This window comes from Typopeltis vanoorti, chromosome 10 (genome assembly GCF_054136105.1).
Source record: "Typopeltis vanoorti isolate ZY-2024b chromosome 10, IOZ_Tvanoo_1.0, whole genome shotgun sequence".
Lineage (NCBI taxonomy): Eukaryota > Metazoa > Arthropoda > Arachnida > Uropygi > Thelyphonidae > Typopeltis > Typopeltis vanoorti.
Genome location: NC_143558.1, coordinates 72665826 through 72688361, shown reverse-complemented (window position 1 = coordinate 72688361; position 22536 = coordinate 72665826). Strand labels below are relative to the sequence as shown.

At 35.0% G+C, this 22536-nt stretch overlaps 1 protein-coding gene across 1 annotated transcript in view; it reads right to left on the bottom strand.

The window, feature by feature from the left end:
- The window catches only part of LOC150102506 (GDP-D-glucose phosphorylase 1), a 125037-nt gene extending 109752 nt beyond the window's left edge, over positions 1–15285 (bottom strand). Inside the window, exons 1-2 of the mRNA XM_090399607.1 lie at positions 15038–15285; positions 3460–3624 (exon numbers count right to left, since the gene is read on the bottom strand). Of these exons, the coding sequence (XP_090255733.1) occupies positions 3460–3546 (87 nt within the window). The 5' untranslated portion in view covers positions 3547–3624; positions 15038–15285. The remainder of the gene's footprint in view (positions 1–3459; positions 3625–15037) is intronic.
- Positions 15286–22536: the final 7251 nt, after the last annotated feature.

Sequence of the window (22536 nt, the reverse complement as noted above, 5' to 3'; positions counted from 1 at the left end):
ATTATTCTAAGGAAATAACAAAATAAAACAGACACCACCCCATAAAAGAAAAATCTAGCCAACATCCCCTTCTTAGCAGCATCATTCTCAGCTTCCAAGGATGCCCTCTTGTCCTTTCCCCACCCTCCATAAATTGAAAAATTCTATCAATTGAAATCCTGTATGACCCTTTCAGAATTTGTAAGTCTCAATCATATCACCCCTCTTTCTCCTGTTTGCTACTGTCTGCAGTCTACAAATTCTCAATCTGTTTTCATAATCAGTATTCCATAATCCTGATATCATTTTTAACACTCTCATTTGCACTCTCTCCAATATATCAGAATCACAACAGAAACCAGGAGACCAGACCTGCACACAATAGTCCAAGTGAGGTCTTATCAAGGCCTTATAAAGAGACACAATGACATCCTTATCTTTACATGTGAATGTTATTTTCCAATATTGCAATTATCTTTTGAGTTGTATTTGCAATCTTTGTTACATGCCCCCTGAACTTCAACTTCTTATCTACTAATGCTCCAAGATCCTTAGCCTCATCAGGTTCTTCAAGCATAATCCCACCAATATAATACAACATTGGATATCTAATCATGCCAAAGTGAATGACTACATTTACTGACATTGACCTGACATCCATTTTCCCATGCCCACAATGCCAGCCTATTCAAATCATTCTGCAATTACTGCATATCAGCAGCATTCCTGATTAGCCTACCTATTTTTGTATCATCAGCAAATAGCTGTATGTCACTTGTCAAATCCTTCCCAATAGCATTAATATATAAATTAAATAACTGGACAACTTGCAGATCTCTATTCTTCTCTAGTACTTTATACATGCAGACATCTTTGTACATGTCTGATGGGTCCTAATCAGATGAACACAAAGTCGAAATCATTCTCTCTTCATCAACATTTCCATGACAAAGTCCATTCCTGTCATTAACACAGTTATATAACATTGTCACTCTTACACTCACATCCTCACCATTCCTCCCTTTATAATTTCATTTCCCTGACTCTCTATGTTAGGTCTCATACCAGTTATTAGTTTTTCTAGACTCCTGATACCAAACGCATTCAGGTGTAGGCTGTCCCTCTTATACAAATGCAATCTTCCCTCAAACTCACCTAACACATCCAAAAACTCACATCCATTTCTTCTACACAGCCTATGCATTGAATTGTTTACCATCATAGCCCTTCTTCTTCTTCTTAATTCATTTTTATCACATTGAGGTAAAATACTGATGATTTTCACTTTCCCCTCTTTGCTCTCACCTCTTCCAACAACCCTTTCAAGTCCTCTCTAATACTGAACTTATCACTAGTTAAGTTGTTAGTACCTACTAAAATTACGATTTTGTTTACTTTTCTTTTCTGTTTTTGAATTGCTTCCTTTATATTTTTAATTTTAACTCCAGGAAAATTCAAATTAAAAAATTAAATTAAAATTTAATTTAATTGACTTCTGAGTTGGATCAGTGACTGGCTGTCTGATAGGTATCAGAAAGTTGTACATGGGGACGTGGTATCCCAAAAGACAAAGGTCACTAGTGGTGTGCCACAGGGGTCAGTTTTTGTGCCAATGTTGTTCAATTTGTATGTTAATGATATTGGGATGGGTTTAACTAGTGATATGCAGCTGTTTGCAGATGATGCAAAACTGGGGAGAGCAATGTAGAGTCAAGCAGGTGTTATGGCCTTACAAGAGGACTTAAATAGATTGCATGAATAGGCAGGTAAGTGGAACTGTCAGTTCAATGTTACAAAGTGTAAAGGTTTGAGATTTGGTAAGCAATGATGGGATGCAAAGTATACGACTGGTGGGAAAACTTCTTTAAAGGAAGTAGAGGAGAAGAGAGATCTAGGAGTAATGGTGGACAAAGACTTGAAATTCAGGGCCACATTGCACAAGTTGTGAAGACCACATCAGATAATGGCAATGATGTGAAGGACCCTGACGTGCAAAAATAGAGGGGTTATGATGCCATTGTATATGTTGATCAGGCCTCATATGGATTATTGTCCACGGATTTGTCTGCTGGATTTTCATGGTGATGAGGATATGCTGGAAAGGATCCAGAGAAGATTCACAAAGGTTGTCAGTGGTCTTGGGAATGTGGAGTACAAGGACAGATTGAGATAAGTTGCAGAGCAGTGGCGGCCGGTGAAAATTTTAAGTGGGGGTGCTGCATATACAAAATAAAATTTTAAAAAATTATTTTTTTCCTAATCAGTAACCAATTTATTAATAAATAAATTTACATGTTCAAAAAATTGCTTTATTAAAAATATTTCACCATCACCATGAACACACACCAATAATCAAAGTTTCATATCTCACAGAAATAATGAGCATAAGCATACGATACACTGCCCAAAGAGCAGTGTATTGTATGCTTACGATACACTGCTCTTTGGGCAGTGTATCGTAAGCGAATATCGGCGAACTCGGCGAGTCTACCTGCAATTGGTGCGATCATTCTCACACTGTGTTAGATCGCAGTGTATTTGTTTCGTGTAACCATAATTGAAAAAATATAATTCTTTTCATATTTTCAACAGTGACACTCATCATAATTCAGCCTTGTATCTATAATAAATAAATAATCATATGTTATTTTAACAAAATAAAATAAGATTTGCAAAAAATGGTTCACCCTTTTGTATCTCAGAAATAACGCGTGCAAGCATATGATACACTGCCCAAAAAGCAGTGTCAGATTCACTAGTTACATGCAATGAGAAGCGCAAACAAATATCGGCGAGTCTGGCTGCAATTGGGTGAATGTGATAATGTGGACACTGCGTTAGATCGCAGTGTATTTGTTTCGTAATCTAAAGCGTTAATCGAACAATTCCAATTATTAACTATTCAATCAATGTTGAAACATAAGCTGTAACCTTTAACATGTTGTATTGCATTTATATAATGTTGTAAGCATTGTTATTATTTATAAACACAAACAAAATTTAATTTTTTCATTTTTTTCTTGGGGTGCTGCAGTGTCACAGTGCTTATGTACGGGCCGCTACTGTTGCAGAGCCTCGTGAATAGGAGGAAGAGGGGGGGGGGATATGATTGAGACATATAAGCTAGTCAGGGGTTGTTATCAAGTTGAGATTTTTCATAGAATGGGAGGGGGGAGGGGTAGAACAAGAGGCCATTGATGAAAACTGTATAAGGAGGGTGTGAGCAGAGGAGTGAGGAGAAGGCTCTTTGCATGGAGACTTAAATGAGAGTGAAATGTGAGTGAAATGCATTGTCTGCATGTGTTAAGAATGTATTGAATCAGTTTAAAGCATGGTTGGATGAGCATTGTGTACAATAGTGTGTACCTCTCATGATGAGTCTCCAACCATGCTTTAAACTGATGTCAATACACACACACTTAGTTTTACTTAGTTAAAACATAGGATAAACAGAAATATATAAACAACTATTATAATTACCTTTGAATTACAGGTAGGAAAAAATTCTCTGCTGACAGTTAAAATAAAATCTTCATCACAGTACTCAAAAACATCATGAGCAGCCATTTATCCACATTAAAATCTGTTTTAACTTGCCCACCTATTATCTATGATATGAATGCAATGACCATTGAACTTTCTTTTCTGAAAGAGATAAACAAAATTAAAAAACAATTTTTGTTATTCCTTAACTTAATGTTAGTGATTAGTATTAAGTGGAAATTTACTTTTATTATCATCATTAAATTCCTAATATATATACTTGCAAGGAGTGTAGAAGATACTATTAGAGTACTACAAGTTTGCATTATTACTAGCTTCCTAATTAACCTGTTCTTTGTCAGGTCTCCAATATTGTCATGTATAATGATTCAATGTTTGAAAGCACTTAACAGCATGGATCCACTTTTTTCCTCCCATTTTCCTTGTGGCCACCCACATAAGATTAACCCTGCTCACACATTCCTGAATGATAAATAATAAGTTCCTTCCCAATACTTTTATTTCTAATATGCTTCAGCCACTGATGTTCACCTTTATAACTTTTCTCCAAAGCATTCATATAGAAATTATTTTACTGGTCATAATATGTCAGCATTTTCAGGACAGGGGCAACTCAAATATAGAAGCTAATGACTTCACATCACTTGCCTTAGTATCCCATAATGCAAAGCACATATCCTTACGAGTATAATGTTATGAATTATGGGAAGGGTCACTACCCAGACCAGTTTTGACCTTTATTGAGGTCTCATCAGTGGGAGACAGACCCAGAGGTGATACTAAGGTTGATGATATGTGCTTTGCATTTGCGAAAAAAATTGCAGAACTGCATTTTTACAGCATTGAAGGTGACCAGGTTATCCCTGCCCCTATTCTGTTCAATAGCTTCCAGAACATTTTCCATTTTTATGTCATTTATTTTCTATATTATTATCACATCCTCTATGGAGTCAGCAGGCTCATTATGGGAGGTTCATTCAAACTGACAACATAATTATCATACTGATTCTTAAAATCCTTAACACTCCCTGCATTAATAACATATTCTGGTAATGTGTTCCATTCGCCCACAATTCACCACATAAAAAATTTACTTCTCAAAACCCGTCTTCACCATACTCTTACATAACTTTGGATGGGCTCTAGTTCTTCTCATCTTGTCTTCTACTCTTTTTAAAATCCCTTCTGGATTACATTCTTACCAAAGTCCTCCTATGAAAGACTACTTCTTTTAGCTACCTTCATATGCTGTATTTGCTAGGCACTTTCAATATAAGTTCATTGTAAAGAATTTATAGAAACAAAAACATGTGTTGGAGTAATTACCTTACTTATAATTATGAAATAACAGGGTGCACTATCCACTAAGAAAAGGTAAACACAAACACCACATTAAATTTCTCCACTATGCTAAAACAGGCCATGCACTTAAAACATGTCAGAGAATCAACTAGAAAGACACCAAGTCCCTACACCACACCAAAACCTGGTTTGAAAGAAAGTTCAAGGAAACTTGTGAGATGATGAAACATCATTCAGAATTTCAACAAGGATGGATTAGCAATTCTTCCAAGAATCTGGAGGACCAATCAGTATCCTATATAGCATCCAGAATATTATGGCAGAACCCCAACATGGAAACCCTTAACATTAAAGGACTGTAGAGATGTGTTTATTGTAGTTCCACTATAAAACTTTATTTTTTTTATCATCTGTATATTATTATATTATATATATAATTATTTTATTTTGTTAATCAATTAATTTATGTGTATAATTTTTTATTTATTATTATTGTTTTTTTTTTCCCCCAGAGGTTAGGCTAAGGTAAACTATTAACAAAACATTTAGATTCATCTTACTTTTATGTAGTGTACGTAGCTTGTGTCTGATGCATATGTTTTCCTGATGATGACCTCGATACAGAGGTCAAAGTGTTGAGTATTATTTTCATAAGAATTATAATCAAAACAATTACTCCAACATGTGTTTTTGTCTCCATAAATTCTTCACAATGAATGCTGACCATCGATCGTGTAACCTTAAAAGAAAAAATTTTCAATATAACAATTTCTTCTTTTCCACTGCTGCCTCTTTAATTTCTTAAGTGAGTCTTCCTGATTGAATCAACATTTTCTTCAGATTTCAACAATAGGTCTCCAATGTTTGGTTTTTGGTTTCAAACTCTTCCATTATTTTCCTCCAAAAATATTTTAGTCTACAGTTCACTTTTGAAATGATCAATTCTGGTTTTTTTAAGAACATTGGTACACTGTTTGATTCAATGTGAAACTCGTATTTTTTAAACTCAAAACTAAACAGTCATAATTTCCTATTTCAAATCCCCTCCCATATACTGGAGCCCCCCGTAGCTCAGTCAGTATAGACGAAGCCCTTTGGTTGGAAAGAGCTGGGCTCGATTTCCCGTCAGTGTTGTGAGGAACCTTTATCTGATCTCTTTCAACTAAAGGCGAGTTAGTTGGTCTCATACGATGGTAGGGTTCTTTATTCACCTGGAAACTCGGGTCTTTCATCTCCCAAAACTGATAAACCAGCCTGTGAACACACATGGATTACAGTCATGAATACATCCCAGCTATATGCTGGCCCCAAGCCTGGATAAAATAGGGGGGTTGGGGAAAACAATGGTGAGTTACCTTGTAAAAATCTCACCAGAAATACTTTGTGGACAATGCCTACAAAGTCACCTATGGTCGGAAACAAATATAAAGGGAAAATCATCCCACATGCTCGATCACTATCAACAATAGTATAGTCAATAAGAATTATTTTCTGTGTAGTCTCTCCATATAAATTTATGCACATCTTTATGTTGATTATTTATGTTGATTATACCAGCATTTTTAATAAGGATATTATCAATGTAGAACAGGGGTGTTCAACCCATCGATCGCAGAGCGATTTTTGGTCGAATCTCTTGTGTATTCCTCCTTACTTACAAATTTAATTAAAACTGAAAACATAATGTTTTATTTATCATTATTTTGTATTATTTTTAATTCACTTTAAATGTATTGCTATTGTTTATTTATTTTTTGTTAAAATTGTGAAATCAGTAATTTTCTTATAAGTCCAGGTAAATGAATTAATTTGGATCAGTGGAAGTCAAACAGCGAGCCGAGTGAAAACGATTATAAGCAAAGTGTAAAAACTCAATTGCAGCTTAAATATTGAATATTCCAAAGCACATTACATCGATTTTTTACTTAGGTTAAGTCCCATGTGAATATTGTAAAAAAATAAACTTTGTTTGTCTCGGTGTATTAGATGTTTTTGTAAATAACTCTTTTGAAGCTAACTGTATATACTGCTTTAATAAGAATATGTTAGAGTGTTAAAAACAAAGGCAATGTTTTTGTTGCCGAAGCTGTATATGGAGGCATTAGAAAGATTGTTATTGAAACTCGAATGTATGAGAAAGGCTTGCAGGCTCTAAGTGTAAACATCTCCGAAGTCAGTCAGAAAGAGTTCAAACAACTTTCCGATGGCCAGCAACTTACAATCAAAAGAAAGCAGAGGAGAACAAAAGGCGTGCCGAACTTGAAACTTAAGACGAAAGACTCATACCGATTCTTTGGGGGGTTGCCAAACTACATGCTAGGTCTCAGAGGAGGCCTAATAAAAAGGGACTGAAGCAAGCAGAAGGGGTCCCGGTTCCAGAATTGCTGTCAGAGAGGAGGCCACCTGGTCCAGAGTCGCTGTCAGAGAGACTGCCCAGATCCATGTTGCTTGAGAGAGGAGTTTCCCACTTCCAGAGAGGAGTTTTCGGTTCGAGACGTCACTAGAGAGAGAGACGACTACTTCTAGGCCGCAGACAAGGTTTGAAATTGCCGAAAGGAAGAGTTCCAATTGCCGGAGAAAAGTTTCCAGACCACGTTAATGTCAGACATCACTAGTGTGTTGCGTTTTCATTACAATTTGATGAATCAAACAACTTCACTGATATTGCTCAGTTAATGGTATTTATTCACATGGTATTTCAAGATTATTCAAGTAAAGAAGAACTTTTGAAAATTATACCATTATTGGGAAGGACTAGGGGAGAAGACATTTTTTCAGCATTTGATGAATTTGTGAAACAACACAAACTTCCGTTTTTTTAAACTTGTGTCTATTACTACTGATGGTGCTCCTGCAATAATAGGTAATAAATCAGGCTTCATTTCATTATGCAAAAACGATGACAAATATCCAGATTTTTTAACGTACTACTGTATTATTCACCAACAAATACTATGTAGTAAAAGATTAAACACAAAAGATGTTTTGGATATTACATTTAAAATTGTAAATTCTGTTCAAGGAAAAGCCCTGCAACAGCAGTTATTTAAATTATAGGCAGATGATAATAGGGAACTTCTGTTGTACAATAATGTTCGCTGGCTCAGCAGAAGTCAATTTTTAGAAAGATTTCTCGTATTAATTAACGATATAAAAAATTTTCTTGATGAAAAAGGAGATATTTATCCACAATTGAGTGATAAAAGATGGTTGTTACACTTATCATTTTTAATAGATTTCTGTACGAAATTAAGCAATTTAAATTTAGAGTTACAAGGTAGAGATAAAAATTTAATTGACATGTTAAGTTCCATAAAAACTTTCCAACAATACTTACTTTTATTAAAGAAAAATATAAATTACTGCGACTTTAGACATCTCCCATATTTATTAAAATTTTTTGAACAAAATCAAGAAATGCTTTGCTATGATTTAAAAGAATTTATTCATGAAATAGAATTAGTACAGGAAGAAATAAATTCAAGATTTAAAGATTTTAATAAAACTGAAACGATTGTATCCTTTATCAATAATCCATTTCAAGAAAACTTGAACATCACAGAAATTTCAAATAAAATTAGTGGGCTGTTTGATATAAACCAAGCTGAAGTAGAACTTGAGATAATAAACATTCAGAATAGTTTTTTCATTTAAAATCAATAAACAATGAAGTCATTTGGAAGTATGCACATGAAAAATTCCCAATATTAACTGATATTGCACGAAAAATTCTGTCGTGTTTCAGATCGACATACTTGCCAGAATCTGCTTTTTCAAATATGACCATCATAAAAAATCAATTAAGAAACCAAATTACAAATGATCATTTGGATGATTGTCTGCGATTGGCCACTTCTTTGTATCAACTTGACTATGTAAGTATTGCGAGGTCCAAACAATGCCAAATTTCACATTAAACTTTTTTTTTTTTTTTTAATCAACCAGCATTTCCTGTAACTTGTGAGTTTGTAATCAATCTGTTGTTTTTTCTAACTTTGGTTTTCCAAAATAGAGAAATAAATATTTTATTCCAATATATTTATTTTTTTTTTTTTTGTTGTATTAAAATAATTAAAAGTGATAAATAAATTTTTAAATACACAAATAAAGTTTTTAGTTGTGTATTTTTTTTTAGTTGTTTATTTGTGCGTAATCAGATATCAGGTTGGGAGAATGTGATCTATATAAGAGAGTAGATCGGCGAATAACTTATATATAAGAGAGTAGATAGATTGCCTAATAACTTTTTATAGAAAAGTAGCTCGTGTAGTAAAAAAGGTTGAACACCACTGATGTAGATGATAATGTAATTAAAGTAATTTAATTAATACTTTCAATATTTCAAAAGAGTCAAATTGCCATCAGCAGGAAACAATATATGAACAACATGCACATGCAAGCACTACACTGGATAAGCAAGACTGAAGCTGAGCAAACAAAGTAGGTCTAAATACTTCCAACTAGCAAGATTAGCTATTCCTAGATGTTGAGAATGAGCATTTCTCAGATATGAGGCAGTTTCATGCATCCAAATATATGAAGATTTGGAAAATTTCTTAAAGCAGAGACAAATTCTCTTGAATTTTATTTGTTTAAAGTGGTCTTTTTCCACCATATCTTGTGGCAAGTGTGTCCAAAGCGTGGTATGTGATGAGCCTTGAGTGGCTGTAGAGAGAATCATATGTAGTTCTTATACTCTGCAGTTCTGATGCTGGCCATCTTGCCTATTTGGCTAGAGTAGGAGTACTCCAGGCAGGTCTAGAGGACTGTAGCTAATCTCTGGGAAAGCAGATAAAATGATGCTGCTTTTTTGAATGGTCTGTATGTCATTACAGGGCTGTGTTTTTTTTTAGGATTCTTGCCAGCTTTTCAGATGTGCTCCAGATATGTGGGATGGTAATAGATTTAGCAGTCTATATTTTGAAGGTGAAGGGGTGGGGGAGCAGTGTTGGGGTGTTAATATTTTCTTCATTTGGTGGGGACTGTCAAGCTGTTATGAATGTGGTCAAGTTTATGAGCAATGAGGAAATTATTATCAGAACAAATCAATTTTGCACCATTGGACAGGGTTTCTATATTTTCATTTCAGGAAGAGGGAGAAGAGGAAATGTAATTGGTGAATGTATCCATCTGTGTATGGATTTTCTGTAAACAGAGACTGACAAGGATTCATCAAGGTTGATATATAATCAAGGTATAATCTAAGAAGGGCAGACTGTTGTTAACTAGATCTGGGGATTTTATTTATTTAGATGTGTTAGAGGTGTTGGGAACCTCTGAGTAGTATGGTTTATCATCTGATATACTGTTCTGTATTACAGTTCTGTACATGTTCCCTGATAATGGCAATTTGACTTTGCCAAAATAATAATTATTATTACATGACTGACCCCTCCAGGGAGTCCAAAGACTCATCGAGAGAGGGCACCTACTACTCTCCACCAACTACAACGAACCGTAACTACCAATGCCATCATCATCTACACTGATGCCATCTACCGCCCACCACCACCACTAGTATTTTCACAGATTATCACAAACATCCATGCCCACAGCGGGATTTGAACCCACAACCTTTTGGCTGGAGAGCAGGTATGCTAGCCACTCGGCCAACCAGGCTGGCGTGGAAGTACTAATTAAATTATTTTAATAAACTTATCTTCTATATTATAATATACATATTAAAAATACCAGTATGGTGTTAGTGATGACTAGTCCATATCCTGAATAGGAATAAAGCAGATGCTTACTATTGTGGAAAGTTTTTTCCACTTAGACAAATTATACTAGAAAAGAAATTATATTCTTGTTTTAATCCAACACCCAAGCATGAGCAAACAAGGTCTGCACTTGAAGTACCTTCATGGATACATTACTTGTACACAGAAACTGTTGAGTTCACTTCAAATTTCCTCAGTATCTCATAATACATAATAGCACTTTCTTCTGGATGTCTGCTTTTGAAATACAGTCTGGGTATAATGCTATACCCAGACCAGATTTTAACCTTTATTAAGGTCTTTATCAATGGGCATTAGACTAGCAGAGGTACTAAAAGTTAAATTAATGGGAAAGTCATATTTTCCATATGCAAGCAGAAAATGGCGTATCACTGCAGGTCTAGCTCCCACTAATAAGACCTCAATAAATAGCAAAACCAGTCTCGGTAGTAACCTTCCCAATAATACAGAAATACTGTCATGATTTGGGAGACTGTAAAGCATGAGGAATATTCTTCAAGAAGGAGTATATGTGGAACTACACATATGTGGAAACAAGCTTAGGATGAAGCTTAAATCTTTGCCATGGATTTTCTGTTTTTAAATACTGACACTTTTTGTTCAGTGCCTATCTTAATGTATTTTGCTTACTTTACTTGTTTTTCTGCCATTACTGATTATTTTTTGTGCACCCCTGAATGACCCAGCACGTACCCACCCCCCTGGGGGGGTATGCGTACCACTAGTTGGGAACTGATGATCTAGAGGAAGCAATATTAAATTGTATATCTAAGGTAAGGAGGGTTAATCAAGTAGGTGTTAGATGGATGAATAATATCATTAAACATGAACTGCAGAAGAAGAAAATGCTGTGGAGAGTATATAAGGAAAAAGGTGACCAGCAAACTCATGAACAGTACAAGGCTCAGGTAAGAATGGTGACCAGCATGGCCAGAAGGCAAAATCAAATTATGAGAAGAATCTAGCCAAGCAGGCCAAAGAAAATTCCAAAGAGTTCTTTCATTATGTGGCAAGTAAGAGGAAGAATGACTATGGAAGATTAACTTTAATGAGTGATGGTCACGGGGTGACAGAAGCAGATAAAATCTTTGAGTTACTGGGTGACCACTTTGCCAGGGTATATCATCCGACGTGTGGTTACTTCTTTAACACATGTGACAGACAATGAAGTAGGAATAGGTGGATGAATTGGAGGATCTTAGGATATTGCAGAATCTCAATGTAAATACAGCTGTGGGATTAGATGGGATATCAGCTTGGGTTGTGTGAGAATGTGCAAGGGAACTGGCAATGTCTCTCACTAGTCTTTTAAGTCTCAGCTCTGGTAGGGTTCCAAGGAAGTGGAAAGAGGATAAAATAATTCCCTTGCATAAGGGATGGTCTAAGACTGCAGTAGCAGATTACAGACCAATCAGTATCTCAGACATGGTGGTAAAAGTACTGGAAAAATTGGTCAAAAAGAGAATTCCAGAATGGATGGATAAAAATATGACACTGTATGAGGGACCACATGGCTTTCTGAGGAGTAGTTCATGCCTAAGTAATTTATTAACTTTTTTATAATAGAGTAACAGCTGAATTGATAAAGGAAATGGCTACATGATGATTTTGCAAAAGCATTTGACAGAATAACATGAAACTCTGTTTGCAAATTAGAACAAATGAGGATGGATATGACACTGGTTATGTGGATAAGAGGGTGGCTGCTGGAAAGATATCAAAACGGGGGATATAGAGGGGACAGAATCAAAGCAAAAACAGGTTATTAGTGTGTGTGCCACAAGGTTCAGTGTTGGAAACACTACTGTTTACTTTGTACATAAATGATATAGGAAATAACCTGAAAGGAAATATTCAGTTGTTTGATTATGTGAAATTATGTAGAGTAATAGTTAATCAAAGCAATGCGAAGAGCTTGCAGGACAATTTAAATAGGCTGTCAGTATAGGCAAAAGATAATGGGTATCAGTTTAACGTAAAGAAATGCAGAGTTATGCATTTTGGGATACACAAGTAGTCAAAAGGTGTCACACCTTATTACTAAAATACAGTGGTGCCCACAGACAATATTCTATGGTGAGCAGCACAGCTTTATAAAAGGTGGGTCCTGTCTTAGTAATTTATTCACATTTTATAATAGAATGACAATAGAATCAGATAAGGGAAATGGCTACACCATGATGATGAACGTTGCAAAGACTTCTGACAGAATACCATAGAAAATTATCACATAAGTTGGAGTAAATGGGAATGGATATGAAGCTGGTCACGTGGATGGGGGGGGGGGCTGATTGACAGACTCCTGAGAGTGATATATGGTGGAGTTGAATCTAGAAGAATGAGGGTGACTAGTAGATTGCCTTAGGGTTCTGTACCAGGGACACTACTCTTTAATTTATATATTAATGATATAGGGAATGATTTAAGGAAGGATATTCAGTTGTTTGCCGATGATGCAAAACTGAGGAGGGCAATAGTTGACAAAAATGATATAGGTATCACGCTGGAGGACTTAAATAAACTGGCATTTTGAGTGAAGGATAATGGTTATGAATTTAATGTCGCAAAGAGTAACATTATACACTTTGGGGTGAAAATATTGGATAACATGCATCAGTGCAAGGTTGCAGGGGATTGATGAGGCTAGGGATTTAGAGATAATGGTTGATAGAGAGAGTTGAAGTTTGTAGGGCACAAACATCGATGTAATTAAAGAATTACATGGATCTTTATGTCCTCTCAATATCATCATCCACATAATCAAAGGATTATATGGATGTTTAGATGTTGAAAACATGAATGTTGGAAAACAAACTAACAAGTGAAGATAGGTTATTATCCCTCTTTATAAGGGATAATATTAAGGGATAAAGGATATGATTCTGCCACATCTTGACTACTGTGATTTGATCAGCCAGGTTTCTTTAAGATTAGGAGGGTAGAGAGGATCCAGAAATGACTGATGAAACTGGTAACAGAACTATGGAATGCTCTCTATGAAGATAGATTGAAGTTGTGTGAATTGCAAAGTTTATGTAATAGGCAGAAAGGAGGGAACATGATAGAAATTTATAAGTTACTAAAGAGGTTCTATAAGATTGACACAAAGGAAATTTTTCGATATGTGATGAATAGAGAGAGAATTAGGGATCACCCCCTGAAAGTTGAGTAAGCGTGTGGTTAATAATGATATATGTAAACTATAATTTTTGCTTGGGGAGTGGCGAATGAGTGGCATGAATCACCAATAGTAACTGCAAGTGCCTTGACAAGGAATGAGTTCAATTAGAGGTGTAATAGGTATTGTATGTATAAAGGTTAGCATGGGTCTCCTGCAATGAGTCTTCTGACTTCACAGAGATATCTGTATTATAATAATAAGAACAATAAATCAAATGTATACATGTTGTTTATAGATTCAAGCATTTAATATTTGTTTAAAAAAAAGAATAAAAAATGCTATGAATAAACTAAATAAGTAGTTCTAATTTTCCACTACATTTTAATCAACCCACAAGGGCTACCCACTCAAAGAGAACTGAGGATTCAGTCCCTACTCCCCCACCCCCATTTTCCTTTAAATTCTTCTGCTGTGATTACTCTTCTGATTCATGCTTAATATGCTGATATATTTATAAGCCACTCCACTTTTTTTTAACTGTCACTTCAAATGCTATCACACATTGCATGTGTTTTCTATTTTACTTTTCTTGAAGACTAAAATAAAATAAAATAAATTTTTCAAACATAATTAAGCTTAACAGTTTTTGACAGTGACTGTCACAATTTCTAATAACTCTAAATGCAAATTTCAATTATTAGAATTAGCGAAATTTAATGTATCTACATTATTATTAAAAAAAAATGCCCGCTATTATAATGTTAACAGTAATATTTACTAATTAACATGCATATGTAGGCACATGTCACTGTTATTTATTTTTTTTTTTTTTTACTCAAGGAAAAGCAGAACAATGTAAGATCCATGCAACTTTATAATGATCTATGACGAAATATATGGTCATAATTTCGAAATAAATCATAAACAAGGATAACCAGCTTTAAAATAACTAACCTCGAAAACTAATTTTAAAATATATGCCGATCATTATTAATAAATAAAAAAACCCCGAAGAATTCATTTAAATGTGTGTGTGTGTGTCTGTGTTATTTATTCCATTTATGTATCTATTTTTTTATTATTTTAGCCTGTCTTAATAGATCAGCCAAGAAAGCTCATTACAGGCACCTATTCAAATATATGCAAAGCAGAAATTCATCTTCATTATCAATTCTCATTATATTTTTAGTTTAAGGAATAACTGGACAGAATGGTATATCAATCGATGGAAACGTGAAAATTTGCTGCTTAAAATGCGACAGTTCCTACTAAGGTTCGAAACTGCTAACGATATAATAAAATTCAGCGACTAGAACTGCAAATTATTAAATAAAGGGCAAATTTAAAATGTATTTATAGAAAGCGACTTAAAATAGTCATAAATTAGTACCTATACGTGTAGTCAAAGGATGTGATACTAAAACTGTAACTACCACTGTCTCTAGCACTGGAATCTGTCAGTTACTTTCTCTCTCTCTCTTTCTTTCCTGATAGACTTTCATTCTACAATTGATATTTCTTTTTGTATGATAATACAAAGGTAACAATATATGATTATTGATAACGCAAAGGCAATACGGAATTAATTGAAGGCATGGAAAAGAAACACAACTCAATACAAAATTAAGGTAAAATAATACCCAGTTACCGCAAAATAAATATACTAAGTAAAAGACTGAAACTTAATATTTTGTCACTAGAAGTTCATGCCAGTAAAATTTTGTTACAGACTGCATAGAGCAGTAGCGTAACTAGGTTTTGGCATCCTTGTAAATTCGTAGCTAAGCTCCGTTTTTTTTTTTTTTTTTTTTTTTAGTTACCCCAAGGAAAATCGGATTTTCATCTCACAAACAGGCAAACCGGTCCCGTGAACACACATATCTACAGACATAAAATACTTAGGTTAACAGGGATGCAACAGAGGAATGGCTGCACTAAATGGCCTAAAACTCCTATTTGGAACTCAGCCTGTCTTGGACAGATGACAAACGGATATAGCAATGGATGATTAGTTGTCAAGGATGGTGTGGGATCCTTCCCATACCATCCTTGACAACTGCTTACAACAGTCTTACGCCACTGCCTTGGAGATGCCATATAATAATAATAATAATAATAATAATAATAATAATAATAATAATAATTTTACTACACCATCTTCCTCATCAATACAAGAAAGAAAAACTACTGCCGCCATCTTTGTCCAAACCCTAAGACAATATTTTAGTGTTTAAATATAGTACGGATTTGACGGTCGATTTTCTTGAGTTTACTGGACGAAAAATCCCAGTTTACGGAAGAAAACATCTACTTGTCCTTGACAGAGATCGACTAACGGTGTCAAAAAAAAAAAAAAAAAAAAACGCTTAGAAATGTTCCTCTAGTCGGCGATTAGATCCAGGTCTTCCATCGTAAGGTCAAGAGCTGCAGAGTGCAAATGCCACCTCCATTGAGCTACACATGATCTTAATTAGAGATATTATGCATTTAATAAATTACCTCTCCAAACTACAAGAAATAAAGAACAGTCATTCTTATTTAATGTTGATATAATATAGAGTACTGAATGAGTGAACGAATTGAACTGCCCACTCAGTCTCCAAACGTTAGATAGGGTAAACGACACCGTCTACTCCCTCTACGGGAACAAATAGGCGTTAGCTGATTATTATTATTATTATTATTATTATTATTATTATTATTATTATTATTATTATTATTATTATATAATAATATTTACCAAACATAAACTAGAAGTAACAGAAATAAACTATAAATTAGAACACGCAGAAAACATATGCATCGAAATTAAAAATATCAAACAAGAAAACTCCCTGTTATTAAACGCAATATACAGACCACCAAACTTAAGCACCACAAAATTCCTAGAAGAACTAAACAGATGGCTTTCAGCCACAAAAGTAGGCACCTCAAAATACTTGATAATAATAGGAGACATTAATATAAACATTAGGAACATAAATAACAACACAGAACAATACCTAGACCTATTATCGGCATATAACATAACCCCATCCATACAGTCGTATACACGAGAAGAGATAGTCGGAAACACAACAACCTCAACCTGCATTGATCATATAAATATAAGGGCCCCTTCAAACAGCCACACAGCAGCCGTCATAACATGCAAACAAGCAGACCATTATTTCACAGCATTGCAGTTACACACTGAACCAGAACCCATAAAAATCACTGAGACTACAAAACAGTATCATAGCATTGTAAACGAAGCAATAGTGAACGATGAAATCAGAAAAACAGACTGGATGCAGATAGCATCTTTAGACTCTGCTGAAGCTGTATATAATAATCTTAAACTTGCATTTAACAAAATATACAACAAAGCATTAACAAAAATAAAAATACGCCCCCAAACGAAACAAAATCCATGGATAACAGACAACATACTAACAGACATACAAAGAAAAGATGCCCTATGGAAACAACTTAAGAAGTCACCGAACAATATCGCTTTAAAAGCTGAATACAAAAGAAAACGGAATCTCCTAACAACCCAGATTCGAACGGCAAAAAGAAACTATTACAGCAACAAATTAACAACAGCACAGAATGACATAAAGGAAACCTGGCACCTGATTAATGAAATGCTGGACAATATACACAGAACCACTGCCACAGAAACAATAAAACACAGCTTTGCCTGCGACCCCAAATCCCTCAAACAGTTGGCAAACAACTTTAATCAGCACTTCATGAACTCTGTCCAAAAGCTACAAGAAACAACCTTTCCTCACACATACGAATATTCTCCACTAGGTCCACGAGCAACCCAGTCGATGTGGTTCCCCACAGTAACAAAAGAAGAACTATCACTGGCAATTCAACAAATTAATCCTAACAAAGGACCGGGGATAGACGGAATCAGACCAAAAGACATCAAGAAACACTCAACCGACCTACTTCCAGTTATACAAAAACTGTTAAATAAAATCTTCGAAACGGGACACATACCTGAAACACTGAAGACTGCATTAATCACACCCATACACAAACAAGGAAAAAGAAACATAATAAGTAATTACAGACCTATCGCCACGCTGCCTGTAATCAACCAAATCATGGAGCGCATTGTACATCAGAAACTCTCCACATACGTTGAAAAATTTCAAATCATACCCAAAACACAATATGGCTTTCAAAAAAATAAAGGAACAGCAACACTCCTGGAAGATTTCACAGATCTAATAAACGCTGCATTGGACAAAAACAGAATAACATTAGTGGTATTCATTGACCTAACAAAAGCATTTGACACACTAACACATAAAACCTTGTTAACGAAACTTACCCATATCGGAATTGGAGGTCGTCTACTCCAGTGGTTTAAAGCATACACAAAAAACAGAAAGCACATCACACATATAGGATCAGCACACAGTAAAGAGGTACATGTAATCTGTGGAGTACCACAAGGAGCTGTCCTATCTCCCATTCTATTTAACATATACACACACGACATAAGCCAACTCCCCCTAAAAAGTAAAATCTTCCAGTATGCAGACGACACTGCCATAGTATCCATTCACAACACTGCAAAAATCGCTTACGAAAATATGCAACACGACATCAATCAAATCACTAACTGGTTAACCGAAAACGGCATATATATAAACCCTGGAAAAACAAAGCTAATGATATTCAAAAACCCCCAAACCCTGCCCATAGAAACTGAATATCTCACTATCAAACATTCATCTTCCTATACACAAAGTGCAGAACCTAAAACCACAACCATCACACAGGTGAAAACAACACGCTACCTTGGACTTCACTTCGATGCAGATCAAAGTTGGAATAGCCATACAAACTACCTACATACCAAGCTTAGGATAATAGCAAGCAAACTATACAGATTAAAAGACATTGCCCCAACTCACATAAAAATACTAATCTATAAAGCATTATGTGAAAACATTTTAAGATATACAATCACATCATACGCATTCTGTGCAGACTACAGACTTAACAGGCTACAATGGTTGCAAGATAAAATGATAAAACTGATATTCTGGGAACAACCCACTCTTATGCAGGAAGCATGGACAAAACACAAAATATTTAAGGTGAAACACTTACGCCACTACACAGTCATGTTAAAACACTACTACAGCCCAACATATAGAGTAACCAGAACAACATATCAAATAACAAGACCACAGTCAACAAACTACATAACATATAAGTACAACAATCACGACGGCAAAGCCACCCGAAACTTCTACGTACCTGACATGATAAACAAACTGCCGTTCGACAACAGAAACCTAGGAACATACAGAGAGCTGAAACAGGCATTATATAAATATTATAGCGAGAATGAAAATTAGAGCAATTCCTGTTTCTCTCTTCCCCACCACACATACACACACACACAAACCTACGACAACCCCTCCTCTCAAAAAACTACCACTACAAGAACACAGAGAAACAAACACACCATGTCTAAATCCAACCCTATTTGCACAAAAAAAAAAAAAAAAGTTTAACTATAATAGCAGTCGAAGTCTTTCAAGCACGTACCAACAAACAGTAAAAACACAACCATGAAACCACCACCCTCTGTCATCTATTATCTTCCCCCGATAAGCTCTGCTAAGCTTCGAGGAAGAAAATTACTAACTTGCAAGTATCTGTTATACACACTTGTAATGCGTTATAAATATTATATACATATAATTACTACAGCAACTATGTATGCAATTCATCTGAGACATAAAAAAAAAAAAAAAATCTGTACAATCCTTATTGTAATTCTGTAAATATTATTATTGTATGTAACTTAATGTAATTATTATTATTAATAATGTAATTATTATTGTATGTAACTTATGTAACTACTGAGACATAATAAAATGTAAAAAAATAAAAAATAAAAATAAAAATAAAATAAAATAAATTATTATTATTATTATTATTGAATTGTGTGTGTATGTTGCATTACTGCATTGTATCGTGAATGTGTGCACATTGGTGCCAATCCAAATTTAGCTAGTTTAAAAAAATGTATATTCATATTTATAAAATGTACTCTGCATTTTGTATATCGAATTTTCGTACTGTACAGAAAAGAGAATATGTTTTTCATTGTGTGTGAGCAGATACTCTGTGTGATAGTAAACCTTATCATTTTTTGTAAAAATAAATAAGTCGTTTATATAAAATAAACCTTATTGTAAATATTGTAAATATTATTATTGTATGTAATTTATACTGAGACATAATAAAAAAAAATTAAAAAAATAAAAAAATTATTATTATTATTATTACAAGACACATCCAAGGAGTTCAGTACTATTGGAATAGTCTGAGCCAGTTATCTCTGATTTACTACCAGTGGAAATTGAACCGTCCCCTCAGGCTTCAAAAGCTAGATTGCGATAAAATGGCCTCGCCTACTCCCCCCCCAAAAAAATTAGCTAACGCTTTTTTATTCCCGTATTCCAGTAGGCAAGGCCGTTTTAACCCTATCTAATTTTGAAGACTGAGTGGGCAGTTCAATCTCCACTAGTACCCAATTAGAGATAGTTGGCCCAAGGCTATCGCTAATTCAGCTGCACACAGTGAAATGATGGCTCAACAAGTGCAGCCATCTCGTGGTCCCAAACTCTAACACAATATTTTTAATGTCTGCAAAATAGTGTGGGTTCTAGGGTTGATTTTCTTGCATTTACGGGACGAAAAACCCGAGTTTCCAGGAGGAAAAACCCACATGCCCGTGCTAGAGATCGAATAACTCGGGAACCGGTCGAAAAAAGGCTTAGAAAAATTTCCTCTAGTTGTCGACTAGACGAACCCAAGTCTTCCTTTGTATGCACACACACACACCACGGTCAAGCGCCGTGGTGTGCAAACTCCACATCCACTGAGCTACACAGGCTCCATCTACTCCCCATAGGGGAATAAAACGCGTTAGTGGATTCTTTTTTTTTTTAGACTTTTCTTCATTATTACTCTTAACATTAATATTTCGAGCACATATTTGGTTCATGTCCCTTCCGAATCCTGCTTGCTCACCTTTTAGATCCTTCCATTAGCTTCTTAATGTATCTATCAATATCCACAAAAATACTTTTTGCACAACTTGTTAGAGCAACTCTTCTGTAATTTTTGCAGTCCATTTATTATTATTATTATTATTATTATTATTATTATTATTATTATTATTATTATTATTATTATTTGACACCTCCAGGGAGTCCAAAGTCTCATCGATGGAGGGCACCTGCTATACAACTGTCTCCACCACTCAATCCACTAACTACGCCAACGCCATCTACCGCCGCCGACCACCACCACCACCACCACTAGTATTTCGAACCCGCAGCCTTTTGCTTCTTTCTTTGTGAATAGGAATTAAAAATGATCTTGTTCATTCTTTTAGTGCTTTTTCTTTAACCACTTGTATGTTACACTGTTGTATAGTTCATCTATTATTAGCTCACTGCTATGTTATCTGTCTCATCATTCCGGGATTTTTATGGTTCTTCGGATGCTTTACTACCTTTACAACTTCACTTCTCAGTATATATCGGTCTCTTCCTATGTGCGTGGTAGTGATATTTTCTTCAGTTCATCAGTTAACAGATTTGGACCTAAACATCTCGTAGTGTCCTATATAACTCTGAGAGTTTTATTATTATTATTATTTTATTCACATAATTGATACACAGTCAAAACAAGATATCATATAAATAAAAATATGACTGGTGACTCAGAACAATTCAGATTCTACCCAAGAATCTAAGAATAGTCCATCAGGTAGCGTCGTAAAATATGAACTGTTCCAAGTAATGCTGTTTTTTGTATGTCATATAGGGTCACTTCATTGATTTTTAATTGCTGTAAATAGTTGGACAGCTTCTTTGAAGTTGCACCAAGTGCACTATAACTATTGGAATGACTTTAGTGTGTTTAAGCCACGGTCGGCCAACTTCGATTGCCAGATCTCGATATTTAGTAATTTTTTCCAGTTCTTTGTTGTTGATGTTGTTCTCACTGGGTACTGCAATATCGATAATCCAAACCTGTCGATGTTCGATAATTGTGATGTCAGGTCTATTGTGTACCAAATGCCGATCAGTTTGTATTCTAAAGTCCCAGAGAATTTTTTCTGTTTCGTTTTATAATACAGTCTCTATTTTATGCTGCCACCAGTTATCAGAAGTAGGAAAGCCATATTTTTTGCATACAATGCCAATGAACTATTTTGGCCACTTGATCATAGCGGTATTTATAGTCAGTTTGAGCTATTTTGCTGCAGGCACTGATTAGATGTTCTACAGTCTCATATTTCTGATCGCATAATCTGCATTTGCTGTTATTATTGATGTTGAAAATTTTCGCTTTGATTGCATTAGTTTGTAATGCCTGTTCTTGAGCTGCTAGAATAAATCCTTCTGTTTCTTTTTTAATGTATCCGTGTTGTAGCCATTGCTATGTCTTGTTCACGTCAATTTTGTCCTCAGGATCTCGAAGAAATTGGCCATGCAAAGATTTATTTTTCCAGCGCATATATCGGATATTTTGTTGTTCCTTTTTGTAATCAGATTTGTTTCCTGTTGCTTTTAGAAGGCCCTCTTGTGTAATTGCTTGAAGCATTGGCAAGAGCTATTGTCGATATAATTTCTTAAACCAATTTCGTCTTCTTCCACAGTCTGTCTCACTTGCAGCAGACCCCGTCCACCTATTCTCCTCGGTAGGTACAACCGGTCAACATCACTTTGTGGATGTAATGCATGATGCATAGTCATTAGATTTCTAGTTTTGCGGTCTAGTTTCTCCAGGGCTCCTTTTGTCCAATGTATTATGCAATCTGTGTATCGGATCACTGGCATAGCCCAAGAA